Genomic DNA, 19,628 nt, shown 5'->3' on the forward strand with positions numbered 1-19,628 from the left:
CACTGATTATACTGAGAACTGATTATACTGATCACTGATGATACTACGGAGAACTGACACTAAGCAGCGAGAACAGCACTGGACTATTGTACTGTAGTATACTGGTCACCACAATGCAGCACTGACACTGAGCACAGATATTAAGCACTGATCAGGATACTAGAAGTGACACAGAGCTGCAAGATACAGCAATGGCCTACTGTACTGTACTTCTATAATTATATACTGGTGGTCCCCACAATGCAGCACACTGAGCACAGATATTACCAGGTTTATCTCACACATCGCTCAGTACAGAATACAGGATGTATAATCACCAGGTGTATAACACACGTCGCACAGTACAGTATACAGTATGCAGCTCTTGAGGGATCAGTATTTGGCAGGAAGGCGAAGCCTGGTCCTGGCAGCAGAGTGATAGGCGGCCGTATAGTAGCAGCCAGCTCCAAATCTGGCAGTGTGTGGAGAGGGAGGGGGTGAGGGAAGGGAATGAGCGCTGGAGTGTCTGAGCGGAGGGCTTGGAAGTTCAGGGGGAGTGAGGCGGGAGCTGCTCTTCCATAGCAGCGCACAGTGGTGGTGACGGAGTCTGACAAAGGAGGGAGGAGGCGGATTGGGGCAACTGGCCGCAGAGGAGCACTGTGCCGCAGCCATCACCTGCGGGGGGAGTGGAGGGAAACACATCCTATCTGCCCCAGATAAGTGACTTCTGATCAGAGCAATTGAGGGTCGGAGTTTTTCTGAAAGGTGGAAAGGAAGGGGTTCTTTTTCATGTAGACTGGAAGGACTACAACAAACTTGGAGTCAGAGGCAGAACTCTGGGAGGCAACGGAGTCAGCTGCCGCCGGGCTCCTGCTTTGAAGGGGGGCACCTCTCCTCCTTAATCAATTAAGTTAATTGACAGCAGCCGGTATCTGTTCCGTGGCCGTCTTCCCCACTAGTTACTACACCTTACAAATCACACCCTCTTTATTATAGATACACTGGAAGCAGACACCTTACTGATGAAGCTATATGCTCCTATAAAGAAGCATGAGAATTCTAACTATATGCAGTTATTTCTCTGACAATTACACGTAACTTCATATAGTTAGAATTCTCATACTTCCTATGCAAGAGCAGATATCTCCATCAGTAAGGTGCATGCTTCCAGTGTAATAGGTTGTGAGTTCTAATCCTGGATATGACACTTGCAAATTAACTGTCAGAGAAATAATCAGCATTGTGAGTGACTGAGCAGATCTATGTAGTGTGTGGCTGGACCTCTACATAGATCTGCCTAGTTGCAACAGCTTTGTTGTAGCTTCATACAGGCCCTCATTCCGAGTTGATCGCTCGCTAGCTACTTTTAGCAGCCGTGCAAACGCATAGTCGCCGCCCACAGTGGAGTGTATTCTAGCATAGCAGGAGTGCGAACGCCTGTGCAGCAGAACGGCTGTATACACATTTTGTGCAGAACTAGGAAAGCCCTGTAGTTACTTATACTGTGCGATGATTGCTGCGACGAGTGACACGGTAATGACGTCAGATACCCGCCCAGCAAATGCCCGGCCACGTGTGCATTTTATCAAACACTCCCTGAAAACGGTCAGTTGCCACCCAGAAACTCACACTTCCTGTCAATCTCCTTGCATCCGCCAGTGCGACTGAAAGCGTCACTAGAACCTGTGCAAAACCACAATGCTCATTGTACCCAGACGACGCGCGTGCGCATTGCGGTGCATACGCATGCGCAGATTAGCCCCCTTCTGCCATAATCGCTGAGCTGCGAAAAACCGAAGCGAGCGATCAACTCGGAATGAGGGCCATAGTTAGAGTCTGCAGGCTTGCTATGCAGGAGCAAATGTGTGTGTATATATATATATATATATATATACATGGGGGGCACCAATATTTTCCTTGCCTCCGGGCAACTGGGACAAACTTACGCACTGCTTGGAGTGACTACACTTTTCACCCTAGTTCGGCAGCCCTACTGCCCTTTAATACACAGATGAATGAAGACTCCATTTGGAAAGGCGGACGCTCAGCGATCAAGAGCTGATGCAGCACATGCAGGTGTTTCTGCAAATATGATGACGAAAAGAACATCTCATAAGAAACATCGAAACAATATGGGACCAAGTAAACCAATCTCCCAGCCAAGGCGAAATATTGTAGGCTGTAGAATACAGCATGGGTGGAAAGAGGGCAGTGGGCCAATAACCCAGTGGAAAGGAACAGTTCTGGATCAAGTACCAGTGAATCCCTCCCTCTATCTTATAAAGTATGATGGATTTGATTGTGTCTATGGACTTGAGCTTCACAAGGATGAAAGGGTGTCTGCTCTTGAAGTTCTACCAGACAGAGTTGCCTCATCCCAAATCAGCAATGCCCATTTGGCTGATACAATGATTGGTAAAACAGTGGAGCATATGTTTGAAACAGAGGATGGTTCCAAGGATGAGTGGCGAGGGATGGTATTAGCACGAGCACCTATTATGAACACATGGTTTTATTATTATGTAACCTTTGAAAAGGACCCAGTCTTATATATGTATCAACTTTTAGATGACTATAAAGAAGGAGATCTTCGGATCATGCCATACTCAAATGATTCCCCTCCAGCTGAAAGAGAACCAGGGGAGGTTGTGGACAGCCTGGTGGGAAAGCAAGTGGAATATGCCAAAGAAGATGGCTCAAAAAGGACTGGCATGGTTATTCATCAAGTTGAAGCTAAACCATCTGTGTACTTCATTAAGTTTGATGACGATTTCCATATTTATGTCATGGGATTCTGTACTTTTTTTTTTTTTTTGCCAAACGTAATCTAATGTAAACATTTGTAGAAAGTCGCTGCTTTCTGATTACAGAAATGCTCAGATATTCCTGCGAATCCACAATCCCTTCCCAGAGGAAAAAGAAATTGAGAAACCGTTGTTTGAGAACGTTTGTTCTCTTTCCCTTACAAAGGAACAAACTACTTTACAAGAAGACTGACGTTTTTGGGATTATGGAGACATAACGTTTTTGAATATAAATCCTAAAGCAGGTGGTGTATTAGAGCGAAAGAGTGCAAGAGAACAGCCAAGCAGTTTCTAAAATATTATGACAAAATGTTACTGTATTTCATAAGCTCTCATTCCTAACTCTGCTAAGTACTGTTGGGTATACTGTATCTGGCTTCCATGAGGTAGTTGTCCATTATTTCAGCTTCCATTGACCTTTTTGAAAGCGGTAGAAGTTATCGATTCTTTCCCCCCCCCCCCTATTTTTCATTTTCTCCTGCATAGCCCAGTAAAATGTTGCAATGTTAAGTATTGACTTATGCCTTCTGGGGGTCCACTTCTTCACCAAACCCAGCCAAATCTCATCCTAACCCTCTGTTCCACGTTCTCTATGTACCCCATCTGTGTCACTCATGTCTGTCTACCCCTCCCCTGTAGATTGTAAACTCTCACGAGCAGGGCCCTCTTCCCTCATGTGCTTATCCTTTGTCTTACTTTAATAATCTTCAACTGTACCACATCCAGCAGTCTTCTGCCACCTGATACTTATTCCAGTGTCATCTGCTGATGTAACTATGTTTATTTACCCTGTACTTGTCCTATACTGTCATCAACTGTAATTTGCTGTTTTCCTGTTTGATTATTTATGTACTCTGTAATTGGGCGCTGCGGAACCCTTGTGGCACCATATAAATAAAGGATAATAATAATAATAATAATAATAATAATAATATAGGGTGTATAATCCCCAGGTGTATCTCACACATCACTCAGTACAGTATATAGGGTGTATAATCCCCAGGTGTATCTCACACATCACACAGTACAGTATATAGGGTGTATAATCCCCAGGTGTATCTCACACATCGCTCAGTACAGATTACAGGATGTATAATCACCAGGTGTATAACACACGTCGCACAGTACAGTATACAGGGTGTATAATTAATTAGCAGGTGTATCACACACATCGCACAGTACAGTATATAGGGTGTATAATCCCCAGGTGTATCTCACACATCACACAGTACAGTATATAGTGTGTATAATCCCAAGGTGTATCTCAAACATCGCTTAGTACAGTATACAGGGTGTATAATCACCAGGTATATCACAAACGTTGCACAGTACAGTATACAGGGTGTATAATCCCCAGGTGTATCTCACACATCGCTCTGTACAGATTACAGGATGTATAAAATCACCAGGTGTATAACACACGTCGCACAGTACAGTATACATACTGGTCACAACAATGGAGCAGATATTGAGCACTGATCAGGATACTAGAAGTGACACAGAGCTGCAAGATACAGCAGTGGCCTACTGTACTGTACTATATGTATACTACTGGTCACCAAAATGCTGCACTGTCCTACTATATACTGCTCACAATAATGCAGCACAGATATGGATAGTATACTTGACACAGAGCTGCAAGATACAGCAATGGCCTACTGTACTGTACTATATGTATACTGCTGGTCACCAAAATGCTGCACTGTCCTACTATATACTGCTCACAATAATGCAGCACAGATCTGGATAGTATACTTGACACAGAGCTGCAAGATACAGCAATGGCCTACTGTACTGTACTATATGTATACTGCTGGTCATCAAAATGCTGCACTGTCCTACTATATACTGCTCACAATAATGCAGCACAGAGATAGTATACTTGACACAGATCTGCAAGATACAGCAATGGCCTACTGTACTGTACGATATGTATACTGCTGGTCACCAAAATGCTGCACTGTCCTACTATATACTGCTCACAACAATGCAGCACAGATATGGATAGTATACTTGACACAGAGCTGCAAGATACAGCAATGGCCTACTGTACTGTACTACTATAATTATATACTGGTGGTCCCCAGTCCCCACAATGCAGCACACTGAGCACAGATATTTGCAGCACACTGAGCACAGATATGGAGCGTTTTCAGGCAGAGAACGTAGATATTTGCAGCACTCTGAGCACAGATATTTGCAGCACACTGAGCACAGATATTTGCAGCACACTGAGCACAGATTACGGAGCTTTTCAGGGAGAGAACGCAGCCACGTCCTCTCCGTTCAATCTCCAATGCACGAGTGAAAATGGCGGCGACGCGCGGCTCTTTATATAGAATACGAATCTTGCGAGAATCCGACAGCGGGATGATGATGTTCGGGCGCGTTCGGGTTAACCGAGCAAGGCGGGAAGATCCGAGGCTGCCTCGGAACCGTGTAAAATAGGTGAAGTTCGTGGGGGTTTGGATTTCGGAGAACCGAACCCGCTCATCTCTAATTACCAGGAAAGTCCAGGAACAGAACATTTTCTCCCCCATGGAGAGGGTCAGGTAGGCAAGTATGCATTACACACTCTGCCAGTGTAGGAAGATTAAGTGCTTGTGCGGCATGGAATGTGCCTCTATAGGCTGGAAATGAAAAATGAACATAACATTTCTTTGTGTTTAGAGGCATGCGCCACATGGGGTGGAGTACGACTGGCTGGCTGTCGGGATCGCGGCGCCCAGCATACCGGTGCTGGGATCCGGACCACTGGAATGCCGGCAGTGAGGCGAGCGCAAAAGAGCCCCTTGTGGGCTCGCTTCGCTAGCCACGTTACAGACACAGTGGGGCGCTACCACTCCACAATACTTATTCTTTCTCCAGGGGTGTCGTGGACACCCCAAGAGGAAATATAGTTTTCGGTATCCCTGCGCCGGTATGCTGAGTGCTGGCAGTCTGTATGTAGAGTACCTCCCCTCAGCATGGGCATAACTAGACCGCACTATTTGAGCATGAATTATGCTTGGCATACAGACCGACAAGCCAATTATCTGACATGCTAATAACATCCAATATCATTGCCATACACTGTCAGATTATAACAACGGTAGGTAGACAGATAATTACTGCTCAGTCCCTTAATGTACCATTCAGTTATTAGCTTAAACAGCTGTTATCAGGGCCAATATATGATCAGTGTATGCCCAGCATTAAACACACATCCAAATGAGGCTTTCATACCTCCCAACATGACCCTCTCCAGGAGGGACACAATGCTCTGCTTCTGGACTTTTCTCTCCATTTATGATTGCCGACATCTGTGTTGAACAGGTTAATGGATAAGAAAGGTGTTTCAGCACAGGTGATGGCAATCATACATTAAGAGAGAAGTCCAGGAGCAGAGCATTCTGTCCCTCCTGGAGAGGGTCATGTTGGGAGGTATAGGCTTTGACAAGGGTTGAGGGTCACCTGCAGTTGCATGCCTGGTTGCAGCTGCACCCACTACTCAGAGGTGGAAAGAGACCTCACGGGGCCCAAAGCAAGATACTGATTTAGGACCCGCCTCATTTAAACAGTCCATTACTTTATTTTCATTCCTGATTTATGCTTTTACATTGTTTCCCTCCCTCCCCCCCCCCTTATATTCTATCACAGTATATTACTTTCCGCCTGACTGATTACACCATGGGGCAGATGTATTAAGGCTTGATAAGTAACAAAGAAGTGATAAGTGGAAGGTTATAATGCACCAGCCAATTCCAACCTTCCACTTATCACTGCTTTATCACTTCTCCAGACTTAATACATCTGCCCCCATGTCTCCTCACCTCTAATTTCCATTATTACACCACTTCCCTCACTGAATGTAGCAAGTCCCCATACCACATTATTCCCCATTATACACCATAATTACAAAGGGAAGGTGGCCCTAATTTGCACACCTTAATTAGGTAATGAGGTTCTACTCTACTTGAGACTTAATACAATGTACAGAGGCAGGGCCGGTTCAAGGGCGCTCTGCGCCCCGGGCAGGAAATGGGGTGTGGCCTAATACAGGGGGCGTGGTCAATTACGCCCCCTGTACATTAAAAGCGCCGCTTGAATGCTGAGCGGTGCGCGATGACGTCATCGCGCACCGCACAGCAAAAGGTCCTCTCCACGAAGAGAAACTAGACGCTATGAGTCTAGTTCCCTTCGTAGAGAGGACCTTTGCTGTGCGGTGCGCGATGACGTCATCGCGCACCGCTCAGCAAAGTTACTCTCCAAGAAGGGAAACTAGACGCATAGCGTCTAGTTCCCTTCAGGAGGCGGACGGGGACGGGGACGGCAGCGGAGGCGGACAGGGACACAGCGGGCAGCAGTGGCGGATCTTGCCAAGGTGCGGCGCCCTCCGGATGGCGCCAGCGCCCTCCGGAAGGCGGCGCCCCGGGCAAAAGTCCTGCTTGCCCGTGGCAAGATCCGCCACTGTACAGAGGTAAAAAGTAGCAGGTGCACTATCTCACACTAGCTCAACCTGTAATAACCAGAGGCACTTAGCATATTCCTGGCCAGGGCTATGAGCTTACCCACCGCATCAAGGTAGCCTCTCATTGGGTTAGTCCCTAACACTAACTATAAGGGTTCAGGTCCGGGGGGCAGGACACCCCAGAGCCACCCAGCCAGACAACCCCAGGGCATCGCAAGAGTGATACAAATAAAGGTTATTACAGGTTGAGCTAGTGTGAGACAGTGCACCTGCTACTTTTTCCCTCTGTACACCATAATTACACCTGCACTGCCTGCATTGTATATGAGTAACACAGGTTTACTGACTGCAGCTAGCCCCATCACATAAAATACTTATTATTGTCCCCACTCACTCACTAACCTCATTTTATAACAGCATTTTATAATACCCATTATTACATCCCCCAGTCAGTGGCTGTATTGATTATATATCAGTGTCCCCCACTTACTGATTGTAGTACCTGGGGGAGGCATTGATATATGATGGAGTCACACTAAAGGCACTGATATATAACCAATACATTCACTGACTGAGGGGTACAATAATGGCTATAATAAAGGGATGGGGACATATCACAATTGGTTGGGGGGAAAGAGGGCACTGATATATAATGCAGACACCCATACCTTATAATACTTATTACATCCAATGACATTAGTGTTGACTGCATTATATATTATAAGTCCCCCCCCTTACTGATTAAAATAGCCTAGCAAGTCCCCCATCCCTTATAATGCCTATTAGTCAGTGTGACGGTATTGATTATATATCAGTGCCCTCTGATTGTAGCAGGCATCTTCTATACACGGTAGTACTTTATATATAGTATAATAGCATATTGATCACTATTCAGTGTGTGCCTCCCCGCCTTCCCCAGCTGATTGGAAGTTGAAGTAGGTGGGTGTTATACTGTAATAAAGTACACTGGAAGACCTCATGTTTTTCTCTGTGTGCATCCCGGCTCCTCTCTCTGCACGTCTGACGTCATACACAGATGTGTCATGATAGGTCACATGCACAACACTGCAAGACTTTAGACACAGAACTGTGCTGGACCTGGCACTCAACAGCTGCCCAATCACTGACAGCCTGCCGGAAGTATTCATGTGAGCACGAAGACATGGCCAAATACAGTAAGGATGGATGTGGTGTCTAGGTGTAGTTGCTGGAGGGGTCTGAGTTATGGACATACCTCCCAACTGTCCCAATTTTTACGGGACAGTCCTATTTACTTGGGACTGTCCCGCTGCCCCACACGCAGGCCGCAGTGTCCCGCAGTGGGGGGGGCAGTTAGGAGGTCACCTGTCACTTGCTGGCCTGCTGTAGAGTAGCGGTGAATATATGCTGTGCGCAAGTGCACAGCGTCCATTCACGGAGACAGGAGGGACTGAGCGCATGGCCTGCAGCTCACAGAGGGCTGTCCATGGCCCCACAGTGTAACATAATTTAATTGTGGCATGTTGTGGCATATCATGTGAATTAAGAGCATAGTAGTGTGTATGTATGTATACTGTATGTGTGTGCAGGGGAGGGGGGTAAAGCATACGTTTGCTCCTAGTTCCACCAGTGGGTCTTATATAACAGATACAGTATATAGTACAAGAAATTCCTCATGCTTTGTACTAGAGATGAGCGGGTTCGGTTTCTCTGAATCCGAACCCGCACGAACTTCATGTTTTTTTTCACGGGTCCGAGCGACTCGGATCTTCCCGCCTTGCTCGGTTAACCCGAGCGCGCCCGAACGTCATCATGACGCTGTCGGATTCTCGCGAGACTCGGATTCTATATAAGGAGCCGCGCGTCGCCGCCATTTTCACACGTGCATTGAGATTGATAGGGAGAGGACGTGGCTGGCGTCCTCTCCATTTAGATTAGAAGAGAGAGAGAGAGAGATTGACCTGATTTACTGGAGCTTAGGAGTACTGTAGAACTGTAGAGAGTGCAGAGTTTACTAGTGACTGACCACAGTGACCACCAGACAGTGCAGTTTTATTTAATATATCCGTTCTCTGCCTGAAAAAAATGATACACAGTGACTCAGTCACATACCATATCTGTGTGCACTGCTCAGCCCAGTGTGCTGCATCATCTATGTATATATCTGACTGTGCTCAGCTCACACATCTTATAATTGTGGGGGAGACTGGGGAGCACTGCAGTGCCAGTTATAGGTTATAGCAGGAGCCAGGAGTACATATTATTATTAAAATTAAACAGTGCACACTTTTGCTGCAGGAGTGCCACTGCCAGTGTGACTGACCAGTGACCTGACCACACTGACCACCAGTATAGTTAGTAGTATAGTATACTATATTGTGATTGCCTGAAAAAGTTAAACACTCGTATCTGACTGTGCTCAGCTCACACATCTTATAATTGTGGGGGAGACTGGGGAGCACTGCAGTGCCAGTTATAGGTTATAGCAGGAGCCAGGAGTACATATTATTATTAAAATTAAACAGTGCACACTTTTGCTGCAGGAGTGCCACTGCCAGTGTGACTGACCAGTGACCTGACCACACTGACCACCAGTATAGTTAGTAGTATAGTATACTATATTGTGATTGCCTGAAAAAGTTAAACACTCGTCGTGTGACTTCACTTGTGTGGTGTTTTTTTTTTATTCTATAAAAAACTCATTCTGCTGACAGACAGTGTCCAGCAGGTCCGTCATTATATAATATATACCTGTCCGGCTGCAGTAGTGATATATATATATTTTTTATATCATTATTTATCATCCAGTCGCAGCAGACACAGTACGGTAGTTCACGGCTGTAGCTACCTCTGTGTCGGCACTCGGCAGTCCGTCCATAATTGTATACCACCTACCCGTGTTTTTTTTTTCTTTCTTCTTTATACATACATACTACTACTACTACATCTCTTTATCAACCAGTCTATATTAGCAGCAGACACAGTACAGTACGGTAGTCCACGGCTGTAGCTACCTCTGTGTCGGCACTGGGCAGTCCGTCCATAATTGTATACCACCTACCCGTGGTTTTTTTTTCTTTCTTCTTTATACATACATACTACTACTACATCTCTTTATCAACCAGTCTATATTAGCAGCAGACACAGTACAGTACGGTAGTCCACGGCTGTAGCTACCTCTGTGTCGGCACTGGGCAGTCCGTCCATAATTGTATACCACCTACCCGTGGTTTTTTTTTCTTTCTTCTTTATACATACATACTACTACTACATCTCTTTATCAACCAGTCTATATTAGCAGCAGACACAGTACAGTACGGTAGTCCACGGCTGTAGCTACCTCTGTGTCGGCACTCGGCAGTCCGTCCATAATTGTATACCACCTACCCGTGGTTTTTTTTTCTTTCTTCTTTATACATACATACTACTACTACATCTCTTTATCAACCAGTCTATATTAGCAGCAGACACAGTACAGTACGGTAGTCCACGGCTGTAGCTACCTCTGTGTCGGCACTCGGCAGTCCATCCATAATTGTATACTAGTATCCATCCATCTCCATTGTTTACCTGAGGTGCCTTTTAGTTGTGCCTATTAAAATATGGAGAACAAAAATGTTGAGGTTCCAAAATTAGGGAAAGATCAAGATCCACTTCCACCTCGTGCTGAAGCTGCTGCCACTAGTCATGGCCGAGACGATGAAATGCCAGCCACGTCGTCTGCCAAGGCCGATGCCCAATGTCATAGTACAGAGCATGTCAAATCCAAAACACCAAATATCAGTAAAAAAAGGACTCCAAAACCTAAAATAAAATTGTCGGAGGAGAAGCGTAAACTTGCCAATATGCCATTTACCACACGGAGTGGCAAGGAACGGCTGAGGCCCTGGCCTATGTTCATGGCTAGTGGTTCAGCTTCACATGAGGATGGAGGCACTCAGCCTCTCGCTAGAAAAATGAAAAGACTCAAGCTGGCAAAAGCAGTAGCACCGCAAAGAACTGTGCGTTCTTCGAAATCCCAAATCCACAAGGAGAGTCCAATTGTGTCGGTTGCGATGCCTGACCTTCCCAACACTGGACGTGAAGAGCATGCGCCTTCCACCATTTGCACGCCCCCTGCAAGTGCTGGAAGGAGCACCCGCGGTCCAGTTCCTGATAGTCAGATTGAAGATGTCAGTGTTGAAGTACACCAGGATGAGGAGGATATGGGTGTTGCTGGCGCTGGGGAGGAAATTGACCAGGAGGATTCTGATGGTGAGGTGGTTTGTTTAAGTCAGGCACCCGGGGAGACACCTGTTGTCCGTGGGAGGAATAGGGCGGTTGACATGCCTGGTGAAAATACCAAAAAAATCAGCTCTTCGGTGAGGAAGTATTTCACCAGAAATGCGGACAACAGGTGTCAAGCCGTGTGTTCCCTTTGTCAAGCTGTAATAAGTAGGGGTAAGGACGTTAACCACCTCGGAACATCCTCCCTTATACGTCACCTGCAGCGCATTCATAATAAGTCAGTGACAAGTTCAAAAACTTGGTCCGACAGCGGAAGCAGTCCACTGACCAGTAAATCCCTTCCTCTTGTAACCAAGCTCACGCAAACCACCCCACCAACTCCCTCAGTGTCAATTTCCTCCTTCACCAGGAATGCCAATAGTCCTGCAGGCCATGTCACTGGCAATTCTGACGATTCCTCTCCTGCCTGGGATTCCTCCGATGCATCCTTGCGTGTAACGCCTACTGCTGCTGGCGCTGCTGTTGTTGCTGCTGGGAGTCGATGGTCATCCCAGAGGGGAAGTCGTAAGCCCACTTGTACTACTTCCAGTAAGCAATTGACTGTCCAACAGTCCTTTGCGAGGAAGATGAAATATCACAGCAGTCATCCTGTTGCAAAGCGGATAACTGAGTCCTTGACAACTATGTTGGTGTTAGACGTGCGTCCGGTATCCGCCGTTAGTTCACAGGGAACTAGACAATTTATTGAGGCAGTGTGCCCCCGTTACCAAATACCATCTAGGTTCCACTTCTGTAGGCAGGCGATACCGAGAATGTACACGGACGTCAGAAAAAGACTCACCAGTGTCCTAAAAAATGCAGTTGTACCCAATGTCCACTTAACCACGGACATGTGGACAAGTGGAGCAGGGCAGGGTCAGGACTATATGACTGTGACAGCCCACTGGGTAGATGTATGGACTCCCACCGCAAGAACAGCAGCGGCGGCACCAGTAGCAGCATCTCGCAAACGCCAACTCTTTCCTAGGCAGGCTACGCTTTGTATCACCGCTTTCCAGAATACGCACACAGCTAAAAACCTCTTACGGCAACTGAGGAAGATCATCGCAGAATGGCTTACCCCAATTGGACTCTCCTGGGGATTTGTGGCATCGGACAGCGCCAGCAATATTGTGTGTGCATTAAATATGGGCAAATTCCAGCACGTCCCATGTTTTGCACATACCTTGAATTTGGTGGTGCAGAATTTTTTAAAAAACGACAGGGGCGTGCAAGAGATGCTGTCGGTGGCCAGAAGAATTGCGGGACACTTTCGGCGTACAGGCACCACGTACAGAAGACTGGAGCACCACCAAAAACTACTGAACCTGCCCTGCCATCATCTGAAGCAAGAAGTGGTAACGAGGTGGAATTCAACCCTCTATATGCTTCAGAGGTTGGAGGAGCAGCAAAAGGCCATTCAAGCCTATACAATTGAGCACGATATAGGAGGTGGAATGCACCTGTCTCAAGTGCAGTGGAGAATGATTTCAACGTTGTGCAAGGTTCTGATGCCCTTTGAACTTGCCACACGTGAAGTCAGTTCAGACACTGCCAGCCTGAGTCAGGTCATTCCCCTCATCAGGCTTTTGCAGAAGAAGCTGGAGGCATTGAAGAAGGAGCTAAAAGGGAGCGATTCCGCTAGGCATGTGGGACTTGTGGATGCAGCCCTTAATTCGCTTAACAAGGATTCACGGGTGGTCAATCTGTTGAAATCAGAGCACTACATTTTGGCCACCGTGCTCGATCCTAGATTTAAAACCTACCTTGGATCTCTCTTTCCGGCAGACACAAGTCTGCTGGGGTGCAAAGACCTGCTGGTGACAAAATTGTCAAGTCAAGCGGAACGCGACCTGTCAACATCTCCTCCTTCACATTCTCCCGCAACTGGGGGTGCGAGGAAAAGGCTCAGAATTCCGAGCCCACCCGCTGGCGGGGATGCAGGGCAGTCTGGAGCGACTGCTGATGCTGACATCTGGTCCGGACTGAAGGACCTGACAACGATTACGGACATGTCGTCTACTGTCACTGCATATGATTCTCTCAACATTGAAAGAATGGTGGAGGATTATATGAGTGACCGCATCCAAGTAGGCACGTCAGACAGTCCGTACTTATACTGGCAGGAAAAAGAGGCAATTTGGAGGCCCTTGCACAAACTGGCTTTATTCTACCTAAGTTGCCCTCCCACAAGTGTGTACTCCGAAAGAGTGTTTAGTGCCGCCGCTCACCTTGTCAGCAATCGGCGTACGAGGTTACATCCAGAAAATGTGGAGAAGATGATGTTCATTAAAATGAATTATAATCAATTCCTCCGTGGAGACATTGACCAGCAGCAATTGCCTCCACAAAGTACACAGGGAGCTGAGATGGTGGATTCCAGTGGGGACGAATTGATAATCTGTGAGGAGGGGGATGTACACGGTGATATATCGGAGGATGATGATGAGGTGGACATCTTGCCTCTGTAGAGCCAGTTTGTGCAAGGAGAGATTAATTGCTTCTTTTTTGGTGGGGGTCCAAACCAACCCGTCATATCAGTCACAGTCGTGTGGCAGACCCTGTCACTGAAATGATGGGTTGGTTAAAGTGTGCATGTCCTGTTTATACAACATAAGGGTGGGTGGGAGGGCCCAAGGACAATTCCATCTTGCACCTCTTTTTTCTTTTATTTTTCTTTGCGTCATGTGCTGTTTGGGGAGGGTTTTTTGGAAGGGACATCCTGCGTGACACTGCAGTGCCACTCCTAGATGGGCCCGGTGTTTGTGTCGGCCACTAGGGTCGCTAATCTTACTCACACAGCTACCTCATTGCGCCTCTTTTTTTCTTTGCGTCATGTGCTGTTTGGGGAGGGTTTTTTGGAAGGGACATCCTGCGTGACACTGCAGTGCCACTCCTAGATGGGCCAGGTGTTTGTGTCGGGCACTTGGGTCGCTGAGCTTAGTCACACAGCTACCTCATTGCACCTCTTTTTTTCTTTGCGTCATGTGCTGTTTGGGGAGTGTTTTTTGGAAGGGCCATCCTGCGTGACACTGCAGTGCCACTCCTAGATGGGCCAGGTGTTTGTGTCGGCCACTAGGGTCGCTTAGCTTAGTCATCCAGCGACCTCGGTGCAAATTTTAGGACTAAAAATAATATTGTGAGGTGTGAGGTATTCAGAATAGACTGAAAATGAGTGGAAATTATGGTTTTTGAGGTTAATAATAATATGGGATCAAAATGACCCCCAAATTCTATGATTTAAACTGTTTTTTAGGGTTTTTTGAAAAAAACACCCGAATCCAAAACACACCCGAATCCGACAAAAAAAATTCGGTGAGGTTTTGCCAAAACGCGGTCGAACCCAAAACACGGCCGCGGAACCGAACCCAAAACCAAAACACAAAACCCGAAAAATTTCAGGCGCTCATCTCTACTTTGTACAACCAAATACGAGTGTTGTTGTAGTTCATAATATATTTTATAAGGAAACAAATCCATATTTTTTTAATTTTATTTCTAATTAAGCTTTGGAACAGAACACATTTACTAGTATTTTTGACACACCATAAACATGTATTGATATAAAAGCTGTACACAATTTTACTATGTGTTAAGTGGACAATAATGTTTTCAATTACACTAATGGTCCTTTGGCACATCGCAAAAGTGCAGCGCGAGTGAAGTTTTATGGATCTGGGCCAATATGACCATGTGTCTGTTGGGATGCACATCTTTGCCTTTACTGAGAGGAGCAGCTGGATGTGGTTTAAGCAAACAGTACCTATTTTATAGAAGGGCATGTTTCTGCTTCAGAAAGACTTCCCTTCTGCTGGTAGTTTTTTTCTTTCAATGTAATAATAATATTCAAATGTATGAAACTAACACGACACTAGAAATATCCTGGATGTACCATTGCTGTAATGTCCCTGTGGTGGCGCCCCAACATGACATGGAGGAGAAGCAGCCGCCAGTTTCTTAGCTGTGAAGCTTGCCGTAGCGGCTTCCCAATGTCATTGATTAGATGAATATTTAGTACAGATGTTTACAGTAACTCTTTGTACTGTACTTGTGAAACACATTTGTTAGTACTGACTGATAAGGCGAAGTAGCACAGGGCCTGATTCTGATTTGAAGAAAAGGAAAAGAAAAAAGCTAATTTGTAATTGAAACAAACCATGTTGCCTTGCAATGGGAGCAGATACATTTAGATTTTTTCTGTGCGGGGTAAATACTGGCTGCTTTTGCATGTAGCCCACAAATGTTAGACAGTTTTATTTATACACTGCACCCAAACCCAAATGTAACTCTCTCTGCACATGTTACATCTCTACCTGCAGTGCAGCATGGTTTTGCCCAGGTGCACAGTTACTGTGCTTGCATTTTCTGTGCTTTACTTCCAAAATAGAATCCGTCCCACAGTATAATATATATACCAAGGGAGTATGGTAAATGGCTGTCTTTCACGTGTTTTTTTTTTTTTTTTGCATTATCCAATTAGACCCTGTGGACAACACTCACTTTTCGCGCTAAAATACATAGGTCCCCCGAAAAGCCGCAGACTTATGTATTATCACGGCACTTATCACGGGTCTTGGGGGCGGGTGTGGTTCATCAAATCGACAGTGTCTAGGTCGACAATGTTTAGGTCGACCACTGTAGGTCGACAGTCACTAGGTCGACATGGATGGAATGTCGACAGGGTTTCTAGGTCGACATGTGCTAGGTCGACAGGTCTAAAGGTCGACATGAGGATTATTATTTTTGTGTCGTTCTCTTCGTAGAGTGACCGGGATCCCAAATTAGTGCACCGCGTCCCCTCGCATGGCTCGCTTCGCTCACCATGCTTCGGGCATGGTGCCTTCGATCCGCTACCGCTTCGCTCGGCACACTTTACCGTTCCAATCGTAGTCCACGTGGATCGTTAAGTATGAAAAAATTCAAAAAAAGAAAAAAATGTGAAAAACTCATGTCGACCTTTAGACCTGTCGACCTAGCACATGTCGACCTAGAAACCCTGTCGACCTCCCATCCATGTCGACCTAGTGACTGTCGACCTATAGTGGTCGACCTAAACATTGTCGACCTAGACACTGTCGATCTTCAGACCGGATCCCCTTGGGGGCACTTATCGTGGCTTATGCTTCACATGCGTATAATCCGCGATAAATGCTGCCATCAGGGGGAGGAGCACGATTGGGGCTAATTAGATAGCCCTCGGCAAACGAATTACTGCGGCTAGTTGGATACCCCTCCAAGACTGTTCTCTCATACTGTATGTGACATTGATAAATACTGCAAATGATCCAACCCCTGATTCTGGGGGCTGTGGTGATGGCAAGTATAAGCAATTATACTTGTTCAAAAGGCAAAGAAAAACAACCTGATGGTATTTTACTTACATGAAATAAATCTTAAGTCAGTGGAATAATTAGTTATTCAGGAAAACATCCTAGAGCCAGGTAACAGAAGGAGACTTTATTTACTCCTCGGTATTTGCTTAAATCCAGATTGTGGCATTTTGAGGCCAAGGCAAAGTCTGTAGTTACATCTCTTTTATGGCAAGTAACACCCACCCTCTGTGTTAATGCCCTGAAGCTGCACAGTATGACAGCGGGACTGAGAAAAAGAAAATCCTTCCAAAATAACAAGTGTCTGTGAGATAGTAATCTGCTGCATGCTGCTGCTCATTTCCTGGCTGAAAGGAGAGATCGTACTATAGTATAACATTGATATTTTCATTTTTAACCATTATGTTTAAGGTTTTTCTGATGTGTTTAAAATCTAAAGAAACACAGTCCCGTTTTTTTGGGACTGTCCCGCTATCCCACCCGCAGGCTGCAGTGTCCTATGGTGGGGGAGAGGGGCAGTTGGGAGGGACCCTGTCACTCGAGTCGCTGCTGCAGCGGTGAATAGATGCTGTGCATATGTGTACAGCATCTATTCACAAGATTCAGGGAGGCTGGGGGCATGGCCAGCAGCTCACAGAGCACTAAGCAAGCCCCCATAGTGACAAAAATGGGTGGGGTTGGCTCCTGATCGCAGCATTCCCGCCAATACACGCCCCCTTTACCCGAGGTCACACCCCCTTTTAGTGCGCCTTCGCAGCACAGAAAGAGTAAAGGGGTCTTGACATGGACCCTAAGAATGTTGGGAGGTATGCAGTGGTAACTGCTTAATCACTCTGGAGATAGTTATGAGGTACTTAAAAAGTGGAGGGGTCAGAGCAAACAGAAAGAGGGTGCTTTCTGCTGCGGGGTACACTGGGCTCCACAAGGATAGACATTGGGGTGTAGAGTAGGATCTTGATCCGAAGCACCAACAGGCTCAAAAGCTTTGACCTTCTTCCCAAGATGCATAGCGCCGCCTCCTATATCCCCCCGCCTCCGTGCACAGGAGCTCAGTTTGTAGTTGGTGCTTGCAGTGCAAGCATGTAACAGGAAGAGCTGCTCACAGCAGCTCTATAAAAGCTTTTTCTGAGGAAAAAAGAAGACTACAAGGGCTGCAGCAGAGGCACTGATTGTGCTGGATGTCAGTAGACATTGCCTGCTGCAGCTCCATCTCTCCCCCAGCGGCGCTGTACACTCCCGTGCCCTGGTTGCCGGGTACCTACAGCAGGAGGCTCCGGTTTTCTTCCAAGTTAGTCACACACGGCTGGGGCTCTCCGGGATCGCGTGGCCGCACTTCGGGAGGAGGTAAGTGGGTCCCGATCGTGGGAGCCGCACTTTATCGCGATCCGGTGCGGCCGGTGGGAGGCGGGCCACGCGCGCTGGTGGTGGACACTGTGGCAGTACAGGCGATCCCACTAGATCAACAGGGCATGGGTGCAGGTCAGGTTTTCTCTCTAAACCTTTTTTACAAGTAGCCCGCAGTACCCGGTGGTTTTGCCAGCAGAGGGCATAAGGCTTAGACCTGGAGCCCCTCCCCCAGCCCCAGGGCGCCATTTCCCGCAAATGTTCCCGCCCTGGAGCTGCATATCTGTCTCTCCCTCGCTCCCTGCCGGTGTTGCTGAAGCCACAGATATCTATGAGGAAAATATAGCAGCTGTGGGCTCTGGTTCTGGGGGTTCCTGGCCCCCCAGTGGGATTGTAGCAACGAGGGTACATAATGACCCACCGTGGGCTACTTTCTCCACGCTTCTACATACGCTAGTTACTAAACTAACCCCCCTATGGGACCTCCTATGCCGGTGTAACCGTGTGTGGTCCCCGCAGCTAACCCGCCGTGGGCGGAAAATTTGTCTGCTCAATTGAAGAAGTTGAACCAGTCCTTGACTACTAAAAAGTCTGACCCTCACTCGCCTAAGACCAAGGGGTCCTCTAAGCGAGCTCTTACAGATTCTGACACAGATACTGCTGATGGGGAAGGTAGTTCACATGTGGATGTTCCTGCTGATGGGGAGGGTAGTTCACATGTGGATGTTCCTGATCTTTTGGAGGCTATTAAGTTGATTTTACAGATTACGGATGATCCCGAGCCATCTGTCCCTCCTAAGAAACCAGATAGTTTCAAGCGTCAGAAGGTGGTTAAACAAGTTTTACCTCACTCTGACCACCTAGTGGAGATACGTCAGGAACCCTGGGGAAACCCGGGAAAGAAGTTTGTGCCTCAAAGAAGCTGCTGTCTCGCTATCCCCTCGCGCCAGAGCTGTCTAAAAATTGGGAAACGCCTCCTCCAATAGACTCACATGTGGCTAGGATGGTGGTTTCCTCAGCTCTACCTGTCACTACCGTCACGTCTCTAAAAGAGCCTACGGATAAACGTGTGGAGGGTTGTCTGAAAGCGATTTACACCCTCACGGGTGCTGCACAAAGGCCCTCTATTGCAGCAACACTGCAGGGGCTATTGAAGCATGGGCCCTAGAGTTGGACTGAAATCTCTTCTGACCATGCTAGACAATGCTTGTCATATATTGTCACAGCTTCTCACTATATTAAAGAGGCGGCTTCTGATGCCGGTATTCTAGCAGCCAAGGCCTCTGCTACATCAGGCCTGGCTTGCTGGATATTGTGGCTGAGATCCTGGTCTGTGGATCTGGACTCTAGAAAAACCCTGGAGGTACTCCCTTTCAAGGGAGATATTCTGTTTGGGGAAGGCTTAGATAAGATAGTGGCTTACTTGGCTACTGCCAAAACTGCCTGTCTGCCAAGTACCGCTCCTTCTGTGTCGAA

General features: G+C 46.8%; 2 protein-coding genes across 2 annotated transcripts in view; both read left to right on the forward strand.

Moving 5' to 3' along the window:
* The window catches only part of ADGRA1 (adhesion G protein-coupled receptor A1), a 1,405,372-nt gene that overhangs the window by 285,704 nt on the left and 1,100,040 nt on the right, over positions 1 to 19,628 (forward strand). The gene's annotated exons all lie outside the window — the stretch shown is intronic.
* On the forward strand, positions 1,995 to 3,125 carry LOC135056159 (spindlin-Z-like). The gene is made up of 2 exons (XM_063961003.1): positions 1,995 to 2,764; positions 3,113 to 3,125. Exons 1-2 carry the CDS (start codon positions 1,995 to 1,997, stop codon positions 3,123 to 3,125), a joined length of 783 nt encoding a protein of 260 aa, XP_063817073.1.

The sequence above is a fragment of the Pseudophryne corroboree genome, chromosome 3 (assembly GCF_028390025.1).
Source record: "Pseudophryne corroboree isolate aPseCor3 chromosome 3, aPseCor3.hap2, whole genome shotgun sequence".
NCBI classification, from domain to species: domain Eukaryota; kingdom Metazoa; phylum Chordata; class Amphibia; order Anura; family Myobatrachidae; genus Pseudophryne; species Pseudophryne corroboree.